Raw genomic sequence first — 24,815 nt, 5'->3', positions numbered from 1 at the left:
CATCAACCTCACCCTGTTGTCGTTATTTCTATTTGAAAGGAAATAAGATTCCCAAAAGAAAAAAAAAAGACGAAAGAGAGAACACGCGGATGAATCTGCACCATTAAAACGGCATGTCTTACACGTAACACTAAGCCATGGCGACGTGGTAGAATTAGAGAAGAGAGATTTGAGACCAAACTTCCTATATATACCTAAACTTTTTAGCAACAATTCACTCGCAATGCCTCAAAAGCCAATAAATGGTAATTCTATGCCGTCATTGCTATCCATTTTTCTCTATTAGCATTTCTCCCTCTTTCTTTTTCTTCAAAGACAACCTCTTAAATTTCAATCCACCACTAATCAATGGTGAGATTCTACCTTAAATTTTATTTTGTTAATTTGGTAAAATTTAATTGTGTATGTTGTTTATAGGTTTTTAGAATTACTTTTTTCTTGTGATTTTGCTAATATTGTTAGAAATATACCATTCCTTTTTCATTTGCCTCTAGTTAAGTTTTTTATATATGTCTCAATTTAATATTTTCATAAATCAACTAATTTTTTTTTCTTGTTGTTGGTTTCGTCTCTTTTGAATTTCCTTCTCAATTTTTTCAATCATAACTTTTGAACTTTATGATTTCAACTTTAAAAGAATCTTGTTTCATGTATTTTTTATTTTTTAAGGGAGAAAGACACAAGTACTCCCTAGACTATCACCAAAATCTCACAGAGACACACCTTAACTAAAGTAAGGTTCTATTACTTTCCTAACTCTTTTTTTTTTCTAATTTTGTACACCTTTTGGCTTATGTGGCACACATCGTGACTCCACACAATTGAAGAGCATGAGAGATGTGTGGATGCCACGTATGTCAAATTATGTACAAAATTACAAAAAAAAAAAAAAAGAGTTAGGGGAGTAATAGGACCTTATATAGTATAAGTGTGTTTCTGAGATTTCAGGCATAGATTGAGGAGGGTACTTATGCATTTTCCCTTTTTTATTTTTAAAAATAGCACGATCCATTTTTCGATGATAAACACAAATAAATTTTTTACTTGAAATAGCATGGCCAAAAGATTATTTACAAAATAAATTATTTTAACTTTTGTAAATATTTAGCTTTTCATTGAAAAAACAAATCTAAACGATGTTTGTACTAAAATTCAAGTTTTGACTCTCTCATATTTTAGGTATTTGGAACTCAAAATTCAGTTGCTCGAACATTATACTTTCATTCATGCTAGTAGATACACTAAGGGGGATAAAATGGAATTACAAAAAGTTTTCCATTTCTATGACTTGAACTCGACACCTCTGGTTAATAGTGGAAGAGATTTTAATATCCTTCCACACCCTTTGCTGGTAAGTTCTAATATCTCGATTTATTTATATTTTATCAATTATATATAAGTTGTTTTATTTTTTCAAGAAAAAATATTTGTTTTATTAATTTTTCTATGATTTATATGTTCATATCTAAATTATGTAAAAATAAATAAATCCAAAATATATGTTTCTTAACAGTGGGCTTTTTAAGGGTTCCCAATCATAAGTCAATTCATATATTTTTTGGCCCAATTTATTTTTGAATGCAGAAAACATATAAAACTCCATTATAAACTTATAACCATAAATTACTCTTTATCAAACAAAATTTTGCTATCAATAAAGTTTATGGAATCTCCATTAGTTATAGAAGTAAATTTTGATTATTATGCTATGATTTATTAGGAAGTATGTTATTATTGTTATTATTATACCTTCAAATAGAAGGAACTAAAATAACTAAATGATATACAATTAATAATTAATTAAAAGCTAAATGTGTTTAATGATATATTGCAAGGATTAAAACAAAAACTTATCGATATTTTGACGATTAAAACCATCAATTTCATTTCCCCCTTTTTTTTTTAATCAAGAGGAACAAATGGCAAAAATTGTTTTTTTGGTTTTTATTTATTTATTTTGCTTTTTTATTAAGAGGAACAAATGGCAAAATTTGTTCAATTTTCATGCAAAATATGACAAACTCTAAAAATTGTCATTTTTATGACGTAATTTTCTTATCTTCATTTTTGTATTTTTGTTCATATAATTCCAAATTTAATCGCTGAATAGTTGTAACCTCACCTAAATTTGTTTGTATATTATCATTGGTTCAGTGTTCACATAAGAATTTTTTTTTTAAGTCTCTTCTTCAAAATTTATCCTATATAACCTTTGATTAATATTTTAGAATATATTTTTAATCATATTGATATAATAAAAATTGCAACTTAATAACCTGTTATACAATTATTGAATATCTAAATTTTAATTTGTAGGCAATTTTCTTCATTGATTTTAAGGTCTTATATTTTAAATTTTTAATTAGATATGGATAATCAAATTGTAATTAAAGAATCACTAATCATTTTATTATCAAGCAGATACAGATACAGATACAGATAAGCATAATATGTATAAGTCACTTAACTCATGAATGAATAAAAGAAAGTTAAAACAAAATTAGTGATATATGCCTGATTTCTTATAACATAAATCATCATATTAATAATAAAAACAAAATTTTAAACATAAAAATATTTTTTTTGGTTGAGGAATTGAAAAATCTTGAGATTGTGAATACTTGTAAATTATTAACTTTTGATTGCTTGGAGATATCCAAATATGATTTAGTCAACGTAATATAAATTCATGTTATTTATAGCTTGAAGACACAAGTGTTACTTCCTCTAAGAATATATTTTTGTTTAATTAATTTAGCCCTCCTTTTCAAATTTAAGAGACACGTTTTATTTTTTGTCCCAAAGAAAAATGTTAAAAAATGTAAATATACATAGTAGATGTCGAACCCCCTTCAGACTTGTTTGTCTGTTTCTTTAGTATAATGAGATGAGGTTTTTTGATGGTGCAGGGTTTACATGGAGAAGTGATGAATAACCCGCTTACTACTACTCCATGTGCTCATAGCTTCAGCAAGGCATGTTTGCAGGTCAATCCTTTACAAGACAGAGGACATGTGAAGGCAAACAGTGAGATTCTAACTGATGAAGAAGGTGCAATATAATAGATTGCCCTAGTTATTACATTCCTAATATTCTATTAGATTCTTTGACCTTTTCTTGACCTGTCCTTATTCTATTTGTACCATTTACGATAGTTTGGAGGTACATTTATACTGAAATAATAGAAGTATGAGTATATTTACGTAAACTCATGCTAATTTCACATGAATATTTTCTCTCAAGTACCATTCCTTAACTTTCATGGTTTCGATCCTTCACATTTGATTCTTATTTTTTATGATCGTGGGTACATACCGCCAACAACAGGTACTACCATACTAGGTAAATCTATCCACCGAGCTTCGGGTAGAGCTCAATGCTTTAAAATGTTCATATATCAAAATAATAATGAATATAACTTTTTATTGTCAAGGAAGACGAGCCTACAAACAAACAAACCGCATACACACACATCTACAACAACAACAAAAGCAAGTAGGTCTAGAAAGTACAAACCTTACCTATACCTTGAGAAAGTAGAGAGGTTGTTTTTGATAGATATAACCTCGACTCAAAAGAACAATTAAAAATGAGGTTGTAGCGACAAGTGGAAACAACAAGATGATAAGATAACCGAAGCTAAAGGAACATGGAGTAAAATAAATCTAGAAATAACGAAAGATATGAACGATACTAAAATATAGAGAAAGAAAACGAATACACTCGACTACCTACTAATACACATGCAATGTATTGGATTGGAACATAAATTCTTGGAAAGAAAAAAATGGTTCAAGGAAAAAGCTTTTACCATAGAAAGTATAGAATAAAATGTCTATGCAACCTATACACAAGAAAGCCCACATACATATCACCATTTGTTTGATTTTGTGTGAAAGGAACACATAATATGAACCTTGTGATCTTAAACATGTTTATGGCTATAAAATCATGCTATTAAGACAAATGAAATGTTTATGTTATCAAGATATTAAAAAAAAGATTGAAAAGAAAAGAGCATGTTATTAACCTTCTTTAGTAGTATGACATAACTCACTGTATATACTCTCAAAGACTTCACAACCACAATATCTATCTCGAAGTATCCACATTCTAAGTTAATGCTAGCTTCCTACGACAATATGCTCTTCTGGCTTAACAAATAGCTAAAATCAAATGATAATACAGCAACCCTTACGCTCACTACAACACGAAAAACTTAGTCCATTACTGCTTACACGACTCAAACAGTAAGCATTTAATATTATCTCTTCTTACTCCCTAAGCTTTTCTTCTTACCCAGTTTGATGAGCTAAATTATCTCTCTTGGTGCTGAAATCTAGTTCTAAAGAATAACCAAGTAAAGCCGACAAGGTTAAATTTAATACAACTATATATGAGGATAAGAAAATTTCTCAACACTCGGCCCAGAACAGGATTGCCCATTGCACTACAAGAATCTTTTCCTGTCACAAGACATCATCAGAATCAAATAACAAAGAAATAATCCGGAGACATGTGAACGTAATAGTCATACTATCAAGTCACATACCCTGAGGACCTTCACATCTTGAAGATGCACCTTCTGGAGAGAAATAGCAAAGGCAAGCATCAGGCTGCTGTCTGAATATTATCTCATAGTTATATTAGTTCTAAAAACTAAGAGTGAAAACCAGTATAGCAAAGAAAACAAAAATTGATAAGTAGTGAATGTCAGTCGAGGAAAAAAACACAACACAAACTGTTAGTGATCAGTCGTCAAGAAAATCCAACAGCATAATTCAATAAGTTTGAAATCATATGCTAGGCAGCTATGACAAAAGACGAATGTTCGGCATCATTAATATCCATATGGCACCTAATTAGCTGCTCCAACACATGAGGAATGGACTGAACTCCTCATCTCTCTGCAAATATCATAATAGTACAGCACGGTTAAAGAAACAAGACATGGCAAGAGGTAAGAAATCATGTGAAGTGCTCCAACAATCAGCCTGTCAAAACATGGCAACAAGGAGAAACGTTAAGACCAAATTAAAATAAAGCTTTAAAAAGAAAAAAAGAAATCTCTAAAGAAGTCAAATTCCAACAAGTGGAACATAAGGACCAAATTCTAGACATATATACTTGTCCAGGTAGAAGTAGAACAAATGAAAATGGCTGATGAATTTGTTTACCAACATTCTAATTCCTCCTCGCCAACTCTTTTTTCTTTCTTGCGGAAGTTAGTGTAAATGGAAGAAACAGTGAGTTATCATCAGTTATGAGTTTGTGTATAATAAGACATGATTCTCCTTCAGCCCCAGGTATCATAAGATCGCAAGATGTCCCAGGGTAAGTGTGACTGTGACAGTGTGAGTATGAGTGTATACATAAGGCATGAAAAGTGCAAACCAAGATTGTACACCAAAACAAAAAGTTACAACTGTAACATTTCCATACCATGTACTACAAGCAAATACAAAGTTACCTGCATCATCATTTCATCTCCGACATGAACTTTTCATACTCTGCATCTGTACCATATGGAGGTTTCTCTGCAGATGGTGGAGGTGGAGGTGGAGATGCAGGTTCTGGTGGATTTGAGGCCCAAGGAACATTGCTCATACTCTGTGAATGATCTATACTGGACTGTGTTGCAGTTGGAGGAATAGGAGGTGGTGGTGCCATGCCATAATAAGAAGGATAACTGTATGAAGATGTTGGATATGCAGGTTGGGTATGGGGTGACATTGCAGCGACGGAATTGCCATAGGCATAACTGGGAAGCGATTGAACAGGAGCACTATTATGAGATTGCACTCCGGGAGGATAACTTTGTTGTGTCTCACCAGAAGATGTATAATTTTGCTGGTTTTCGCCAGAAGAAACTGTCTGAGTAGGGACACCGGAAGATGGTGTTGGCATTGGTGGAGGATACCGTGCACCATATGGAGGTACAAATTGACCTGGAGGAGGAGGATACATGGTTGATCCAGGAGGCGGGTAAGAGGCATATGGTGGAGGCACAGGTGGTCCCCAAGGAACTGGAGTCCCAGCATAGCCACCCGGGGGACCAATGGGACCACCCGTTGCATACTGCTGAGACGGATAGACTCCGGATGCCTGATTAGGAACAGGATATGGGGGCATTGCTGGAGCAGGAGGGCTTGGAGGCACAGCAGGCTGAGGGGGTTTGCCGGCTACTCTCACAGCAATAGTTCTCCCATCAAGACAATGACCATTCATGCCAACAGTAGCACTATTAGCTTGTTGAACATCTGCATACTTAACAAAACCATAACCTTTACTCAGACCACTGAGACGATCCTTTATAACTTTAGCCATTACGATGGTACCAAAGGGAGAGAATAAATTGATCAACCCATCGTCATCTAGAGTAGGAGGAAGGTAACCAATATACAAGTTTGTCTCGTCAAATTCTTTTGGCTTCATTATATTTGACCCTAATCCAGGGTGTGAAGTGGTACCACCACCACTTGCACTATTACTGCTGGCCCAAGGAGGATTACTGCCTGTGCTTCCGGGACCAAGAGCAAGAGTTGCTGCATTCTGCTTAAGTGATGATTCAGGAACTGTCCCTCCCAATTCCGCCAAGAAGTTCTGATACTCATCATCCATTTTCTTTCCAGTAGTATTTTTCACTGGACAATCTATAGTGGGATGTCCTCCATCACCACATATTTTGCAAAGCACATCACTTTTAAATGTGGTGGTGCGAGAAGGACAAGCATATTGCCTATGACCTGGTTCACCACAAAGCCTACAAAACTCTTCATCTCTAATAGTTCCATTCAACGCAGCAAGTTCCTTGAGCTGCTGCCTCTTATGCTCATTAAGTACTTCATCGACAGGCTGCAAAAGCTTCTCCAACATAGCTGCAGCAGCCTCAAGTGACTCCTGAGTATCAGCTTCGACTAGGACATGTAAATCCTCATTCTCTGAGGGATCATGTTTCAAATTCCCTTTCTGTTGGAACCTCCCTTCTTTAATGGACCCTTTCCCTCGAATTACAATCTTTGCTCCAGTCTCCTTTTCCATTCTCTTCTGAGTATTCCCTCTGGGTCCAATTATAAGGCCGATAAAATTATAACCGGGGTACTCCTTCATTGGAATGTAAAGCTTTTTATGAAGCTTAGGAGGCCTATAATCTGCTGGTGGCTTAAAAGCTGGATTTTTCTTTATTATCTGTGATATAATCTCTTGTCTTTCTCTATTTAGTTTTTCTCGAGCACGATACTCCCTGGTATTTATACGTACACCCATATTATCATATATAGGTTCAGGCGAAGGGGATCGAGCTCCTTCAGGTCTATCATCTAAAGGCATACCAGATTGCAGTTTCCTACTAATTTCAAGTAATCTACTATTAAGAGCTTGTACTTCAGGGTCAAATTCAATACCTCCAGCGAAATCCTTCATGAAATCAGGTAACTGAATCACTGGCTTCGGCTCATCGTCTGCCCACCTCGATTTCCTCTTCCGTCCAGCTCCAGTGCCATCATTGCTCGAATCAGTCGGGGGTGGGTCCCATCGGCTTCTCCTCCTTCTTCTACTGGAAGTTTCTTCTTCACCACCTGACTCGGCACCACCACTATGAGTACTAATCAACCCATTACCGGACAACAATGGCTGATTCGAATTCAAATCTGACATTTTGTTTTGAGCTGAATTATCACAAACACCTGGTGGGGGATCTTGACCTAGGGTTTGTGAAGGGTTTTGACAGTACAAATCTGAAGAACTTTGAAACGAATTTAGGGTTTGTGATGGTTCTTGAACTGGATGTGATTGGGAATCCATTGAAGATTTTCGAACAAAACTGGGATGAATGAATTTTGTATATAGAAGACGAATTGTGTTTGTGTGTGTCTATACTCCGTTTTGGATATGATAAGTTGGGCTTAAACCAATTGGGCCAACTTTTTCGAGACTTCTTAATTGGCTAGTTATACATAGCCTTGGGTTATGTAACAAAGGATTGTTTCAAATCTAGTTGTGATACAATGAGATAGAAACAAAGACTAGGAATAAGTTAGAAAAAAATTAGAAAAAACTCAAAATATGTTCACCTCTCATCCAAAGTAATTCAAGAAATATTCATTCTCTAAATAGAAATAATATCTTTTATTCATTACGGCTGATAATTTTCACTTAACTGATAAATTAATATCATATGACGTATTGGTATCATTAACGCTAATAACTTCACTTAACTTAACTAAATCAATACATTTATACTGTATTGGTATCTTGATCTGAAGTTACTCATTAGTCAATAATACTATAAGTTGGGAACTAGTTATCCTAGAATTAACTATCCTGGGGTTAGTTATTATAAGATAACTTATCCTACCATATATATGAGTTAACTTATTTCATCACTATGTCATAAATGGTCAAATAAGTTATTCCAAACATGTCAACCAAACAAGACATCTAAATTTTATCGTAGGACTACTTATGTTATCCCTTACACCAAACAGTCGTATATTGTTGTGGTATCATTGACAAATAAATAAGTTCTGAACAGGAAACCTTAATGATATCAATATTGTATATATACTGTATTGAAAGAAATGATTCATGAATTCACTCAGAGGAAAGTAAGGGTAACCAACTGCAAAATTATGCCACCCTTTGAAAGTGGTCGATTAATAGTGATTGTTCAGTTTTTTCGATTTATAATAATTATTCAATTTTTCTTAGATTTACGAAGTTTTAATTAGGTGTCATGGAAAATGACTTTTATATTCATTTAGAGAAAGGTGTGGGGAAGAATTGGTGAATTTTGGCACCATTTGGAAGTTACTGGTTGGAGGTCCGGTGGTGGTCGGCAACACTACAACAAGCTCGTTGGAAAACAGAGTGAAGAGATATAATAAATATGTATCTTTGATATAAGATATAAGTATCTAATAATTGTATATTTTTCATTTTCTTATTTTTCTAAATATAGATTCATAATCAAAATATATTGTTAGTTAACTCCTTGCATATTTGATACATGTGATTCTGTTCTAATGAATTTATTTTCTGTATTTGAAAAATGTTGTACATAAATATATGTATATTTATAAGTAATTTATGTATGATTGTGTCATCATTCTTTCGATACATATTTTTGGATTGTTTTGATTCAATCGTTACATTTAATTTTTCTTAATATTTACACGTATCACCAAACCATCTTATGTAAATTTATATTACTGACATATCATAGTACATCAAATAAATCTTACATACAATTAAGCCTAGAATTAAATATTAGATACTAGTCATCTAAAACTAAAATATATGAAGAGAGATAGCTAGCTTATGTGAATAACAACTACCATTACACTACTTAATATAGTCATATACTATATCTATTTATTAAATTTTATGAGTAATATTCACGTCAAACAAGGCCTATTAAAGAGGAACCACTCTTTATTACAATTTTTTATTTTATTTTCAGAGTCGAATTCAAGACTAATATATAATTAAGAGCAACTTTCACATATAGAAACATAAAAATAATATTTGTATGTTGTAGCTATAGTTCACATAATTGCGCTCCATAACAAATACAAATATGTATATTTCGCTACACATATACAAAAGAAAACAGTTGTATAATTCGTTTTACATATATAAAAGAAAGCAGTTGTATAATTTGTTTCAGTATACATATAGAAAAACTCAATTGTAATTTGTGTTTGTATAAAACGAGAAAGAGAGAAAGGCAAAAGAGAACTGGGTAGGAAAATATTTGTATTGTATAATTATAGGTGTATAGGGCGAAGATATATGTATTTACATGTGTATATACAATTTTCTCCGACTTTATACAAACACAAATGCAATTTCTACAATTCTGTTTATATAAGCAAGAGAGGCAAAGGAGTGGTGAGCGAGATCTAGGAGAGGGGAGAGAGGTGAACGAAAATATATGCATATTTACAATTTTTTCTCGCTTTATACAAACACAAACACATTTCTACATTTGTGTTTGTATAAAAGCGAGATAGGTGAGGGAAAGACTGCCGAGAGTGGCAAGCGAGATTCATACAAAAAGATAGGCGAAAAAACATAGTTTGCTACAGAGTACAATTAAATCAAACGATGATTATAACATTTAATTTGAATTAATAGTTTAATATTATTTATAATTTTCCCTATAATTAATGATTTTAGATTATATTCTTCTATCACAACCTTTAGTCATTACCCATGATGGAATACTATTCATTCTCTTTATCTTTGTGATTAATAGAATTTTAACAACAAAAAAGAAGAGATAATAAAAAGATAGATAACATCGAGGTGGGAGTCTATAATATGATACTAAAGTATGATCTTTATGATTGAATGTACTTAAAACCATTATCATAATGCATTTATTAAGTGCACATTTATATTTTGTATACATTGATCAGACACACACACACATATATATATATATATATAAAATTCATTTCAAATAAATATCACTCACTTTCTCCTATAAACAATTAATTGATTCATATTACAAGATAAATAAGTTAGTTTATTCATATTTCAAAAAACTATATTGTTTTCTCTAAATAATAGATTTCATATAAAGGGACTCAATTAATATAAAGAATTGAGGAATACGCATGAATTGATTGTCTACCATTTTATTTCAGGGTACTGTGTTTTGATACTTTCTTTTAAAAAAAAATTGGTTAAATAAATTTTTTTATTTTTTAAAAGGAAAATAAATGCAATAAAAATAAGAAATTAAATGATTTTTTTAGTGAAAATAGGTAAACTAAGTTGACGGTATTTCGACTAAATTGTCTCTTCCCCGGCCTCCAAAACACCCCATTTCCACACTCACACACATAGCCCCGATTCCTACACGAATTTTTAGAATTCAATCAAGTTTTATATGTAAAGTAAAATTGTTTCCATCTATAAAAAAAAATTGACATTCTCTTTGGGATCAAAAATAAATAAATTGGATAAACTTTGTATGTATAGTTAAAATTATTTCTACTCTTTAAAAAGATTTACATTCTCTTTGGGATCAAAAATAATATGTACAACATTTTTCAAATACAGAAAATAAATTCATTAGAGCAGAATCACATGTATCAAATATGCAAGGATTTAACTAACAATATATTTTGATTATGAATCTATATTTAGAAAAATAAGAAAATGAAAAATATACAATTATTAGATACTTATATCTTATATCAAAGATACATATTTATTATATCTCTTCACTCTGTTTTCCAACGAGCTTGTTGTAGTGTTGCCGACCACCACCGGACCTCCAACCAGTAACTTCCAAATGGTGCCAAAATTCACCAATTCTTCCCCACACCTTTCTCTAAATGAATATAAAAGTCATTTTTCATGACACCTAATTAAAACTTCGTAGATCTAAGAAAAAACTGCACAAACATTATAAATCGAAAAAATTGAACAATCACTATTAATCGACCACTTTCAAAGGGTGGCATAATTTTACAGTTGGTTCCTCTTACTTTCCTCTGAGTGAATTCATGAATCATTTCTTTCAATACAATATATATACAACATTGGTATCATTAAGGTTTCCTGTTCAGAACTTATTTATTTGTCAATGATACCACAACAATATAGGACTGTTTAGTGTAAGGGATAACATGAGTAGTCCTACGATAAAATTTAGATGTCTTGTTTGGTTGACATATTTGGAATAACTTATCTGACCATTTATGACATAGTGACGGAATAAGTTAACTCATATATATGGTAGGATAAGTTATCTTATAATAACTAACCCCAGGATAGTTAATTCTAGGATAACTAATTTCTAACTAAACGACTCCTTATAGTATCATTGACTAATGAGTAATTTCAGATCAAGATACCAATATAGTATAAGTGTATTGATTTAGTTAAGTTAAGTGAAGTTATTAGCCTTAATGATACCAATACGTCATATGATATTGATTTATCAGTTAAGTGAAAATTATCAGTCGTAATGAATGAAGGATATTATTTCTGTCTAGAGAATGAATATTTCTTGAATTACTTTGGATGAGAGGTGAACATGTTTTGAGTTTTATGTAGTTTTTACTAACTTATTCCTTGTCTTTGTTTCTATCTCATCGTATCATAAATAGATTTGAAACAATCCTTTGTTTCATAACCCAAGACTATGTATAACTAGCCAATTAAGAAGTTTCGAGATAGGGTAAGAAAAGTTTGGCCCAATTGGTTTAAGCCCAACTTATCATATCCGGAGTATATAGACGCACACAATCACAATCTTCTATATACAAAATTCATTCATCCCAGTTTTGTTCGAAAATCTTCAATGGATTCCCAATCACATCCAGTTCAAGAACAATCACAAACCCTAAATTCGTATCAAAGTTCTTCAGATTTGTACTGTCAAAACCCTTCACAAACCCTAGGTCAAGATCCCCCACCAGGTGTTTGTGATAATTCAGCTCAAAACAAAATGTCAGATTTGAATTCGAATCAGCCATTGTTGTCCGGTAATGGGTTGATTAGCACTCATAGCGGTGGTGCCGAGTCAGGTGGTGAAGAAGAAACTTCCAGTAGAAGGAGGAGGAGAAGCCGATGGGACCCACCCCCGACTGATTCGAGCAATGATGGCACTGGAGCTGGACGGAAGAGGAAATCGAGGTGGGCAGACGATGAGCCGAAGCCAGTGATTCAGTTACCTGATTTCATGAAGGATTTCGCTGGAGGTATTGAATTTGACCCTGAAGTACAAGCTCTTAATAGTAGATTACTTGAAATTAGTAGGAAACTGCAATCTGGTATGCCTTTAGATGATAGACCTGAAGGAGCTCGATCCCCTTCGCCTGAACCTATATATGATAATATGGGTGTACGTATAAATACCAGGGAGTATCGTGCTCGAGAAAAACTAAATAGAGAAAGACAAGAGATTATATCACAGATAATAAAGAAAAATCCAGCTTTTAAGCCACCAGCAGATTATAGGCCTCCTAAGCTTCATAAAAAGCTTTACATTCCAATGAAGGAGTACCCCGGTTATAATTTTATCGGCCTTATAATTGGACCCAGAGGGAATACTCAGAAGAGAATGGAAAAGGAGACTGGAGCAAAGATTGTAATTCGAGGGAAAGGGTCCATTAAAGAAGGGAGGTTCCAACAGAAAGGGAATTTGAAACATGATCCCTCAGAGAATGAGGATTTACATGTCCTAGTCGAAGCTGATACTCAGGAGTCACTTGAGGCTGCTGCAGCTATGTTGGAGAAGCTTTTGCAGCCTGTCGATGAAGTACTTAATGAGCATAAGAGGCAGCAGCTCAAGGAACTTGCAGCGTTGAATGGAACTATTAGAGATGAAGAGTTTTGTAGGCTTTGTGGTGAACCAGGTCATAGGCAATATGCTTGTCCTTCTCGCACCACCACATTTAAAAGTGATGTGCTTTGCAAAATATGTGGTGATGGAGGACATCCCACTATAGATTGTCCAGTGAAAAATACTACTGGAAAGAAAATGGATGATGAGTATCAGAACTTCTTGGCGGAATTGGGAGGGACAGTTCCTGAATCATCACTTAAGCAGAATGCAGCAACTCTTGCTCTTGGTCCCGGAAGCACAGGCAGTAATCCTCCTTGGGCCAGCAGTAATAGTGCAAGTGGTGGTGGTACCACTTCACACCCTGGATTAGGGTCAAATATAATGAAGCCAAAAGAATTTGACGAGACAAACTTGTATATTGGTTACCTTCCTCCTACTCTAGATGATGATGGGTTGATCAATTTATTCTCTCCCTTTGGTACCATCGTAATGGCTAAAGTTATAAAGGATCGTCTCAGTGGTCTGAGTAAAGGTTATGGTTTTGTTAAGTATGCAGATGTTCAACAAGCTAATAGTGCTACTGTTGGCATGAATGGTCATTGCCTTGATGGGAGAACTATTGCTGTGAGAGTAGCCGGCAAACCCCCTCAGCCTGCTGTGCCTCCAAGCCCTCCTGCTCCAGCAATGCCCCCATATCCTGTTCCTAATCAGGCATCCGGAGTCTATCCGTCTCAGCAGTATGCAACGGGTGGTCCCATTGGTCCCCCGGGTGGCTATGCTGGGACTCCAGTTCCTTGGGGACCACCTGTGCCTCCACCATATGCCTCTTACCCGCCTCCTGGATCAACCATGTATCCTCCTCCTCCAGGTCAATTTGTACCTCCATATGGTGCACGGTATCCTCCACCAATGCCAACACCATCTTCCGGTGTCCCTACTCAGACAGTTTCTTCTGGCGAAAACCAGCAAAATTATACATCTTCTGGTGAGACACAACAAAGTTATCCTCCCGGAGTGCAATCTCATAATAGTGCTCCTGTTCAATCGCTTCCCAGTTATGCCTATGGCAATTCCGTCGCTGCAATGCCACCCCATACCCAACCTGCATATCCAACATCTTCATACAGTTATCCTTCTTATTATGGCATGGCACCACCACCTCCTCTTCCTCCAACTGCAACACAGTCCAGTATAGATCATTCACAGAGTATTAGCAATGTTCCTTGGGCCTCAAATCCACCAGAACCTGCATCTCCACCTCCACCATCTGCAGACAAACCTCCATATGGTACAGATGCAAAGTATGAAAAGTTCATGTCGGAGATCAAATGATGATGCAGGTAACTTGTATTTGCTTGTAGTACATGGTATGGAAATGTTACAGTTGTAGCCTTTTGTTTTGGTGTACAATCTTGGTTTGCACTTTTCATGCCTTATGTATACACTCATACTCACACTGTCACAGTCGCACTTACCCTGGGACATCTAGCGATCTTATGATACCTCACTGTTTTCCACCTTTAGTCCCCACCCACACACACTCTCTCCTTTTTTGAGGGATGGGGGTACTTATATATTAGGCATACTCATAGGTGCTTTCTGTATCTAACCTTTTCAGCATCTTTTGTGACCATTTCTTAACTATTCTTCCACTTCCACTAACATCCCCGAGAAAGAAAAAAGGGTTGGCGAGGAGGAATTAGAATGTAGGTAAACAAATTTGTCAACCATTTTCATTTGTTTTCTACTTCTACCTGGACAAGTATCTATGTCTAGAATTTGGTCCTTGCGTTCCACTTGTTGGAATTTGACTTATTTAGAGATTTCTTTTTCCTCTAGTTTGAAAAAGCTTTATTTCAATTTGGTCTTAACGTTTCTCCTTGTTGCCATGTTTTGACAGGCTGATTTGTTGGAGCACTTCACATGATTTCTTACCTCTTGCCATGTCTTACTTCTTTAACCGTGCTGTACTATTATGATATTTGCAGAGAGATGAGGAGTTGAGTCGATTCCTCATGTGTTGGAGCAGCTAATTAGGTGCAATATGGATATTAATAATGCCGAACATTTGTCTTTTGTCATAGCTGCCTAGCATATGATTTCAAACTTATTTAATTATGCTGTTGGATTTTCTTGACGACTGATCACTAACAGTTTGTGTTGTGTTTTTTTCCTTGACTGACATTCACTACTTATCAATTTTTGTTTTCTTTGCTATACTGGTTTTCTCTCTTAGTTTTTTAAACTAATATAACTATGAGATAATATTCAGACAGCAGCCTGATGCTTGCCTTTGCTATTTCTCTCCAGAAGGTGCATCTTCAAGATGTGAAGGTCCTCAGGGTATGTGACTTGATAGTATGACTATTACGTTCACATGTCTCCGGATTATTTCTTTGTTACTTGATTCTGATGATGTCTTGTGACAGGAAAAGATTCTTGTAGTGCAATGGGCAATCCTGTTCTGGACCGAGTGTTGAGAAATTTTCTTATCCTCATATATAGTTGTATTAAATTTAACCTTGTCGGCTTTACTTGGTTATTCTTGAGAACTAGATTTCAGCACCAAGAGAGATGATTTAGCTCATCAAAACTGGGAAAGACGAAAAGCCTAGGGAGTAAGAAGAGATAATATTAAATGCTTACTGTTTGAGTCGTGTAAGCAGTAATGGACTAAGTTTTTCGTGTTGTAGTACGCGTAAGGGTTGCTGTATTATCATTTGATTTTAGCTATTTGTTTAGCGGGAAGAGCATATTGTCGTAGGAGGCTAGCATTAACTTAGAATGTGGATACTTTGAGATAGAATTGTGGTTGTGAAGTCTTTGAGAGTATATACAGTGAGTTATGTCATACTACTAAAGAAGGTTAATAACATGCTCTTTTCTTTTCAATCTTTTTTTTAATATCTTGATAACATAAACATTTCATTTGTCTTAATAGCCATAGACATGTTAAGATCACAAGGTTCATATTGTGTACCTTCACACAAAATCAAACAAATGGTGATATGTATGTGGGCTTTCTTGTGTATTGGTTGAAAAGACATTTTATTTAATACTTTCTATGGTAAAAGCTTTTTCCTTGAACCATTTTTTTCTTGTCTTTCATTATTTTTTTACTCCATGTTCCTTTAGCTTCGGTTATCTTATCATCTTGTTGTTTCCACTTGTCGCTACAACCTCATTTTTAATTGTTCTTTTGAGTCGAGGTTATATTTATCAAATACAACCTCTCTACTTTCTCGAGGTATAGGTAAGGTTTGTACTCTCTAGACCTACTTGCTTTTGTTGTTGTTGTAGATTTGTATGTATGTGGTTTGTTTGTTTGTAGGCTCGTCTTCCTTAACAATAAAATATTATTTTCACAATTATTTTGATATATGAACATTTTAAAGCATTGAGCTCTACCCGAACCTCGTGGATAGATTTACCTAGTATGGTGGTACCTGTTGTTGGCGGTAGGTATCCATGGTCATAAAAAATAAGAATCAAATTCGAAGGATCGAAACCATGAAATTTAAGGAATGGTACTTGAGAGAAAATATTCATGTGCAATTAGCATGACTTTACGTAAATATACTCATACCAGAGGGAATGACTTCTGTTAATTCAGGACAAATATGCCTCCGAACTATTGTAAATGATATGAAGATACCTCCGTCATATTTTTGAGACATTGTTGTCTTTACCGTTCTAAAATTAAAGCATATATGCCCTTCGTTAAAGAGTCTTTAATAAAATTTAAGATTCTTAAACGGTGGTTTTGGGAGATTTTTCTTATCAATATGAACATAATCAAACTCGGGACTTATTTGATTAAGTTGACAATGACAAGGTCAGTGATATGAACAGATGAATAACTTTTTATTTTCTTAAAGAATTTTCTTGCTTAAGTATCATAATGTACAAAATGTGATTTATACAAATTTTGTTAACTTCTTATGTGTTTAACAAAGTGTAGAAAAGAAATAAGGAGAACCAACGTGGATGGAGTGTGTTGAAAATATAAAAAATTATTAGACGGAGTAGGTCAGAAGAGTTGAGTATGCTATGATGCATATTACAAAGCTATTCATTACTTCATAAACTAACGAAATAGTGGAGATAATATTTTAGATGATCATTCAATTAAGACGTGTGGATAATGGCAGTATTTGTATCACAAAATTTGCTGCAACGTACAAATCTAATTTATTATAGGTGAATGAAGAAGGATTTTAAAAAGGGGAAATAATTCATTTTCATATGGTAGAGAATTTTTAGAGACAAAATATTTTCTGAAAGTTATATCAAAAAAGTAACTTGCTTTAATTATATCAACAATGACTCCGTGGCCCAATGGATAAGGCGCTGGTCTACGAAACCAGAGATTCTGGGTTCGATCCCCAGCGGAGTCGCATTTTTTTTTTGTTTTTGCCATTTCTCTCTATTCACTATCGTAATTCGTAGCCTTTATTATAATCGTTATTCACCATTTACAATAATCACCATCGTACCTACTATCAATTACCGTTATATATCGAATATCACCAATCAACGTCATAAACTATTACTATTACACATTACAATCATGAGCTGTCACCATCAATCACTACTATCAACCATCATCACTATTCTAGCTAAACGTCACTAGCCAACATCATCCTCAATCAACACCATTATCATCCCCAAACGCCATACAACTTTATAAAATTATTAAATTCTATATTTAATAACTTCTAAATAAAAACAAATTTTATACATTCAGACATTAAGAAAATACACGTATAAATAGTCTTTCCTCTTATATCGGATTCAAAAAATACATATTACAAGAATGAGTAAGATTGAAATCACAAATCATAAATAAAAAAATATGGAAAGTCTAAAAGTTCCAGAATTGGTTCCTTCTGCAGCTGAGGATTCTCAACAACTAAGAAAAGCTTTTGTAGGTCTCTCTCTTTTACCTTCAGATCTATAATTAATTAGTTACGAAATTTATCGTTAATAGGTCATACCTAACGTGATTTTTTTTTTATATAATTTTATCTGTCGTTAATTCCTGTATATATTTTGTTTTGGTAGTGAATTGTATTATAATGGTTATGTAAATTATATTATGCATGAAGAAGCATGCATCCATTTTACACTTCTATTAATAATTTGTGTTTTTTTTAAAAAAAATTAATCATCGATCACTAGTTTAATTTTGATTTGATTTGCTATACAATTAGTAGTTGCATAACCATATAGACGGATCTAGGATTTGGACTTAATGAATTTGAGATCCTAGATGAACGTAACGATGACCTCAAATGCTTATACTTAATACATATTTGATTGATTTTTTTATACACAAATACAGAGTTTGGACCAAAGTTATCGAACGAATGATTAATGAACTTTTGAAATTATGAGTTGCGAGATTTCATATTTGTTGAAGATTTAGTAATGTTGTGCACACATAATATATGTGTATGCGCGTTCTGGGCAAAAGTATTGGGTTCAGATGAACGCATTGATTCATGGCGCGACATTTGCAGGATGGGGAACAGATGAAGAGTGTATTATTCGGATCTTAGGTCATCGAAATGCAGCTCAACGAAAGCTAATCAGAGAAACTTATGAAGCAACTTATGAAAAAGATCTTCTCCAGGACTTGGCGGGAGAAATATCAGGTGACTTTCAGGTTCGTTTCGTTTTCTCCTTATAAACCAAAAACTAATTACTAATGTTTTGGTTCCGCGGAGTCACATTGGTCTAAGGGTGGTCAGTTGAATCCCTTACTCGTCCATTCCAATTTATGTGTTATATTCTTTCTGCAACGGACTAAAATAGAAAGTGTGTCACGTAGACTGGAACAGAGGGAGTAGTATTGTGGTAGATATGACATTCTTTTTTGCATTTTTTTGAATCCACTCATCTACAATCCTGCATTGATATGTTATGTAATGCAATCAAACTGTCGTTGCAGCGTGTAGTGCATTTGTGGACTATGGCTCCAGCTGAACGCGATGCATGTTTGGTTAACGAGGCTATCAAACATCTACCCGGTAGCAACTGCATTATCATGGAAATCGCGTGTGCTAGGTCTTCTGTTGATCTGTTTAAAGTGAGGCAGAACTACCAAGCTCGTTACAAGAAATCGCTTGAGGAAGATGTTGCTGATCACTCAACAGGGGATTTTCGTAAGGTACTTTCACATGTTGTGTAGTTTTCCTCCATTTCGTAAACTAATCCCCAAACAGCTTTTGGTTTCTCTTGTAACTGCGTTAAGATATGAAGGAGAAGAAGTGAATATGGACTTAGCAAGTGATGAAGCAAAGATACTACATGAGAAGATCTCTGATAAGGCTTATAGTGATGATGAGCTCATCAGAATTCTATCGATTCGGAGTAAAACACAGCTCAATGCAACATTTAATCAGTACAATGATAAATTTGGTAATGCCATCAACAAGGTAGAGTTTCAAAACATCACTCAATAAACTCCATTGTCAAATTCTCTTACTTTAAGTCTTGTTAGTGTTTTTTTTGTGGGAGGGGAGCCTTGGAGTAACAGTAAAGTTGTATCTGTGTGACCTCAGGAGTCACTAGTTCTAGTCGTAGAATCATGAGCCTTGTAAGGGTTACATCCATTGTCCAAAAGGGGGTCTTTTTGCAATCCACCCTCCACAACTACCCGCTATTGAACAATGGGAGCCTTAAGTTGTTTCCATGTGACCTCCACGAGAGCTATGGAAACAACCTCTTGCAGAAATGTAGGGTAAGGCAATGTACCATAGACCCTAGTGGTCCGACCCTTCCCAGACCCTATGCATTAAAGGAGCTTATTGCACCGCGCTTCCCTTTTTCTGAATATCATCAGTATATATGAACTTCTATTTTTGATCAAGTCATTGGGCTTGCGCAGGATTTGAGAGCCAATCCTAAGGATCAATACTTGACCTTACTGAGATCAGCAATTAAGTGTTTGATGGAACCTGAGAAGTACTTTGAGAAAGTTCTTCGATTAGCAATGAAGGGGTTTGGCACAGATGAAGAGTCTCTTACTAGAGTTGTTGCCACTCGAGCTGAAGTCGATATGGAACTCATCAAAGAGAAGTACTACAAGAGGAACAGTGTGACTCTGGAGAGTGCAATTTCTGATGACACTTCAGGAGACTATGAAAAAATGCTTTTAGCCTTAATTGGCCATGGAAATCTTTGAATGATAACAATTATGTTGTAGGTTATGAGATGCCTTCCCTAAATTCTGCAGTTTTTATTTGTCACATTTTTACTTTTAACACGTCCCTTAAGAAACTGTCTTTTTGACTTTCATATTTATTATCTTTAATCATTCAAAACGTTAATCTCATGTACTCTTCACTTAGGTTTTCTGTGCTAATTAGTCGATGTTTATTATTATAACCAAGGGCAAAATAGAAAAATGTACTCAATTATATCTTGAACTATCTATTTTTAGTAAGAACGACAAGTAATCGTTGTATGAAGAGAGTAACAACAATGCCTCAATTCTTGTATACGTATGTATATATACATAAGTTAACGAGTGCACTGCAACCCATGGTACTAGTCAATCAACTATAATGAATACTATCCAGAAAAGTAGTGCTATAGTAGGATAATATTCCTGTATTTTGAATCAAAATGAGGGTGTAAATATTGTCTATATGACACTTTTAAAATTTACAATCCTCATTCCTAAACCACATTGCGTAGAAGGTTTTACTAGACAGATGCAGAGACGAAGTGTTTGCATTTACAGGTTAACATAAGTATCGGGCAGTATGATGTGATCGTTTACTTAAAATAATCTGATGCTGCTCTCTCCACCTGGTGGTTTACGAACGCCACCATAGCAAACTCTGGATTCAGCTTTACCATCGGAGAATATACCGCTACCACTCATTTCTCTCAGCTTAGACCTGCTCAGTGACTTCTCGGAAGATCCAGGAGGAGTGACAGCGTCTCCCTTGAAAATGCCATTGCCGTTCAACTCTGCAACTTTCTGGTTATGTATTTTCTTTACTGGCTCCACAACAGGCTCACCGCCAAACAAGATACTACTTTGACCACCAGAAGGCTACACAAGAGAAATGAGATCCATAGTAGTTCATATGGCAAAACACGGAAAATAAGACAGTGAGAAATGAGATACATAGTAGTTCAAATGGCATAATATATAGAGGACACCTTAACTTGGCCTCAACTGACAGCTAAATACTTCAACTTTGAGAATGAACATCTACTAGACTCCTCAACTTGTCCCCATTGTGTCTCGTGGACAGCCGATGCTGACGCAGCCCAAAATTTTGGAGGTGTCTTAGATGATCGTTTTGTAAATTGGAGTGTTCAAGTGACACAATGGAGACGTGTTGAGATGTCTAGATGTGCATCCTCCTCGAGGCTAATGTATTTAGCTGTCAGTTACAGTGTCTACATATGTATTACGCCTTTTTCTTTTGTCAACTTTATCTACCTGAAGGATTTATATTATGGTAAAACCAAAAAAGAGTTTCCTTATATCTAATATCATTTTCACGAGATTATCACATTGAATGCTCAACTCTATTTGAGAAAGAAGATAGTGGGAAGAGACTGAGAAATGAGTTGGGATGGGAGAGTGGTGCAGTCGAGGCTGGAGTGAGAAATTTGAAACAGAAACAAGTCTCAGTAGGCAACTTACATTAGAAACCTTGACAGATGTGCGCACAACTCGTGGAGCAGGTTCACCCATGTCTTTGCTTTCTTCGGGTTGCAATGAACGTGCAACTTTTGATGATCTTGGAGGAACTTCTATGGGAGGTCCAAAGATGTTACTTCCACTAAGTTCCTTGCTCTTTGCTTCCGACAACTGCTTCTTCACCTTGCTACGAATCTTGCTTTCTTGATTTCCACTCAGCTCATGTTGCTTTTCCACTTCTGTTAGAGTGATAGGCATTTCCTCGGAGATATTTTCTACCGTACTTAATGAAAGGCTACCTGTCTTGCTCTCTTGGTCTCCACTCAGCTCGTCCTGCTTTTCTACTTCAGTAGGCGTCTTCTGGGAGATCTTCTCTTCAGTACCAAAAGAAATCTGGCTTTTCCCATTTGCACCTTGCTACAATGGCATCATAAAATTCGATCAAAGTGCTATTCACCGATTTCCTAATTATGTAGCCTGCTCGTACTCCTAGTCTGATGCGGTAATAAATTTTCTTAAATAAGAGGAAACTGGTACCTGAACGATCCGCACGGATGTTCTGATGTTAGCATTACCGTTAACAGGTCCAGATTCTGATGCAACATCCTTACCACCAGCAGAAAATATATTGCTGCCGTTCATCTCCTTCAGTTTATACCCTGAAGAAGGTCTCCTGAAGATAGAAAATTTCAACAGGGATAAGTTCTAGAAATAAGAGTACATAAACTCAAAGCCATTGTCATTTACTTAATTTTCATTTTCTTTCCAAACAATAGGAACTTATTTGTCTACTAACATGAGTTGCAACGATACGGGAACATAATCCCGATGACCCTCCGGATTTTGGTTCCACTAGTCACAAGTCGCGTGAGAAAACAATTACCACTCAACTACGGAAGTGCTTAGACTAGGCTTTCATTAAGCTATTCATCAACCTACCCGCAAAGCTCCACCTTCATCAGTATATCTATAAATATTTCCTCGAAGTCCAAAGTGAAATCCATACAATAAAGATCTAATTAACTCTATACGATCCTTATGGCTGTAATTTCTAACACCAGACATCCACAAAATAGCATCCTAATTACATAAAATACTACTATAAAGAACTACTTCAATTTCCCAGTATGATTAACAATCCTCCTAATGCGAAGGGTATCCTATGATATAAAATGGTTGGTCAGTTACGAAATCGAATGTTACAAAAACATATCAATGATGAGCAGCATCAAATCTACATTTTCAATAATAATAAAAATAAAAAGATCAAACCGATAACATATACAACAAATGGTGGGACAGATCAAAAACACAAAAGCATTAGAACCAAATTAAAGATCATTGAAAGGCATGCACATCCTGATCAATGAAAAGGAAAAGCAACGGAGAATAGCACCTCCATTCTATCGTAGATTTAAACCAAAACGGCGATCAGCTTTACTAGGAAAAGAAACAGGGAACAACAACTTTTTTTAAAATCATCTTTATTAAATAGCGGAATGAAGTTGAAAAAAACCCCTAAATGCACACATAACTTCTATATGAAACATAATTGTAAATAAAAAAATAAGAAAATATGATATTTCAGGCAAAATTCTGGAGATTGAAATGAACAATGCAGCATTACACAATAGAACATATTAAGTTAACATGCAATACAAGAAGAAAAAAGATTTATAAAAGAATCAAATAATAATGAAATATCAAAAAAAAATAAAAATCTATTACGCTTCAATTCCAAATTAATTAACATATGCTATATAATATTATCTTTTTCTAATCATTCATTTTCACGCTCATTTCGTTCAAATACCAAATATTAAATGAAAAAGCATAAAAATGTCCTAAATTATGTGAAATGGAACAAAATTAATAATTTGGCCTAGAAATGCTCATGTCGTTAATAATTTGGCTCAAAAATAGTCATAAGGTCATTTCTGAACCAGCTTTCACGCACCTCAACTAATTTTACGGGATACTGTCATATCCCACAACTAATGAGGACATTTTTTAATCCGAACTATCAATATAGCGAATATTTTTGGATCAAACTATTACAATTTGTTCAATTTCACATAATTTAACCAAATTTTTACCGTTTCGAATTTTAAACAAATTCAAAAAGCTTCACCTTTTATACAAGCTTTCAGCTTCCTCATCAGTAACATCTCCTCCAAACAACACCTTACCGATTCCATTAGAAGGCTGCAAACCACAGAAAAAAAAATGACAAAATTAACCCTCAACACCTCGCTCTCCGGCGAAACAACGGCAAAAAAAATACCTGACGAGAACGAGAAACGGACGACGGCGTCGGAACCTCCGACGACCAATTCAGCAGATCCGCCGTGCATGTTCTCGAATTCCGTGCAGGTGTTGATTTCTCCATTGTTAATATTTTATTTTATTTTTACGGCCACCGAGTTTTAACAGAACAACTCGGTGAGTCGATACGTTTATGGAGTTTTTGAATGAATTAATTTCAGATTTTTTTTTTCTCTCTGAATGTTTTCTATTTTTCAAATCCTATTTGTTGGTCACGTTTTTTATATTTGTTGTTTACTCAAACTTTTTTGTGTGGGGCCCTTTTGCATGGATGTAGAATTTTGACACGTGGATTATGAATCCATGTAAAGTGGAGATTTTAATTATTTTTTCTAAAAATGATCATAAACTAAAATAGAAAGAAATTTGTTATTACTCACATTTTTTCTAGAAGAAAAATCTAAAATTGACTCTTGTATTTTTAATAACTATGTATTATTTAAGATCTTATTTATATGTAAGGAATGTAGGTTTAAATTTTAATTGTTTATCTTAATTATTTAGTTGATTTGTTTT

At 34.6% G+C, this 24,815-nt stretch overlaps 4 protein-coding genes and 1 non-coding gene across 13 annotated transcripts; 3 read left to right on the top strand and 2 right to left on the bottom strand.

Annotated features, from left to right (window-relative positions):
* Positions 1–4,003: 4,003 nt before the first annotated feature.
* LOC107020402 (splicing factor-like protein 1) lies at positions 4,004–7,886 on the bottom strand. 2 transcript variants are annotated; one of them, XR_001456865.2, is made up of 3 exons: positions 5,471–7,886; positions 4,553–4,994; positions 4,004–4,466 (listed from the first exon to the last, which is right to left on the bottom strand). XR_001456865.2 is itself a non-coding variant. In XM_015220750.2 (2 exons), the coding sequence occupies exon 1, from the start codon at positions 7,801–7,803 to the stop codon at positions 5,479–5,481; it is 2,325 nt and encodes a 774-aa protein (XP_015076236.1). In that variant the 5' UTR covers positions 7,804–7,886; the 3' UTR covers positions 4,004–4,994; positions 5,471–5,478. The 2 variants fall into 2 exon arrangements, 1 of the variants encoding a protein (XP_015076236.1); XM_015220750.2 differs by having other exon boundaries at positions 4,004–4,994.
* Positions 7,887–12,224: 4,338 nt separating this feature from the next.
* LOC107020367 (splicing factor-like protein 1) lies at positions 12,225–16,202 on the top strand. Of its 8 annotated transcripts, none has more exons than XR_003578311.1 (3): positions 12,225–14,673; positions 15,617–15,649; positions 15,736–16,202. XR_003578311.1 is itself a non-coding variant. In XM_015220699.2 (3 exons), exon 1 carries the CDS (start codon positions 12,320–12,322, stop codon positions 14,636–14,638), a length of 2,319 nt encoding a protein of 772 aa, XP_015076185.1. In that variant the 5' UTR covers positions 12,225–12,319; the 3' UTR covers positions 14,639–14,646; positions 15,617–15,649; positions 15,736–16,202. The 8 variants fall into 8 exon arrangements, 5 of the variants coding, with proteins under 5 accessions (XP_015076185.1, XP_015076184.1, XP_027772789.1 ...); XR_003578310.1 differs by having other exon boundaries at positions 12,225–15,343; XM_015220699.2 differs by having other exon boundaries at positions 12,225–14,646.
* A 1,428-nt stretch (positions 16,203–17,630) lies between these two features.
* TRNAR-ACG lies at positions 17,631–17,703 on the top strand. Its single transcript has one exon. It is a non-coding gene; the product is annotated as a tRNA-Arg (tRNA).
* A 458-nt stretch (positions 17,704–18,161) lies between these two features.
* LOC107019765 (annexin D2-like) lies at positions 18,162–20,660 on the top strand. Its single transcript, XM_015220138.2, has 5 exons — positions 18,162–18,237; positions 18,829–18,974; positions 19,260–19,478; positions 19,534–19,746; positions 20,199–20,660. Exons 1-5 carry the CDS (start codon positions 18,162–18,164, stop codon positions 20,493–20,495), a joined length of 951 nt encoding a protein of 316 aa, XP_015075624.1. The 3' UTR covers positions 20,496–20,660.
* Positions 20,661–20,779: 119 nt separating this feature from the next.
* On the bottom strand, positions 20,780–24,489 carry LOC107019913. The gene is made up of 5 exons (XM_015220274.2): positions 24,259–24,489; positions 24,106–24,179; positions 22,512–22,647; positions 21,978–22,391; positions 20,780–21,374 (listed from the first exon to the last, which is right to left on the bottom strand). The coding sequence occupies exons 1-5, from the start codon at positions 24,361–24,363 to the stop codon at positions 21,096–21,098; spliced, it is 1,008 nt and encodes a 335-aa protein (XP_015075760.1). The 5' UTR covers positions 24,364–24,489; the 3' UTR covers positions 20,780–21,095.
* Positions 24,490–24,815: the final 326 nt, after the last annotated feature.

The sequence above is a fragment of the Solanum pennellii genome, chromosome 5 (assembly GCF_001406875.1).
Source record: "Solanum pennellii chromosome 5, SPENNV200".
Classification (NCBI taxonomy): Eukaryota; Viridiplantae; Streptophyta; class Magnoliopsida; order Solanales; family Solanaceae; genus Solanum; species Solanum pennellii.
This window is presented reverse-complemented; position numbering and strand designations above follow the sequence as displayed.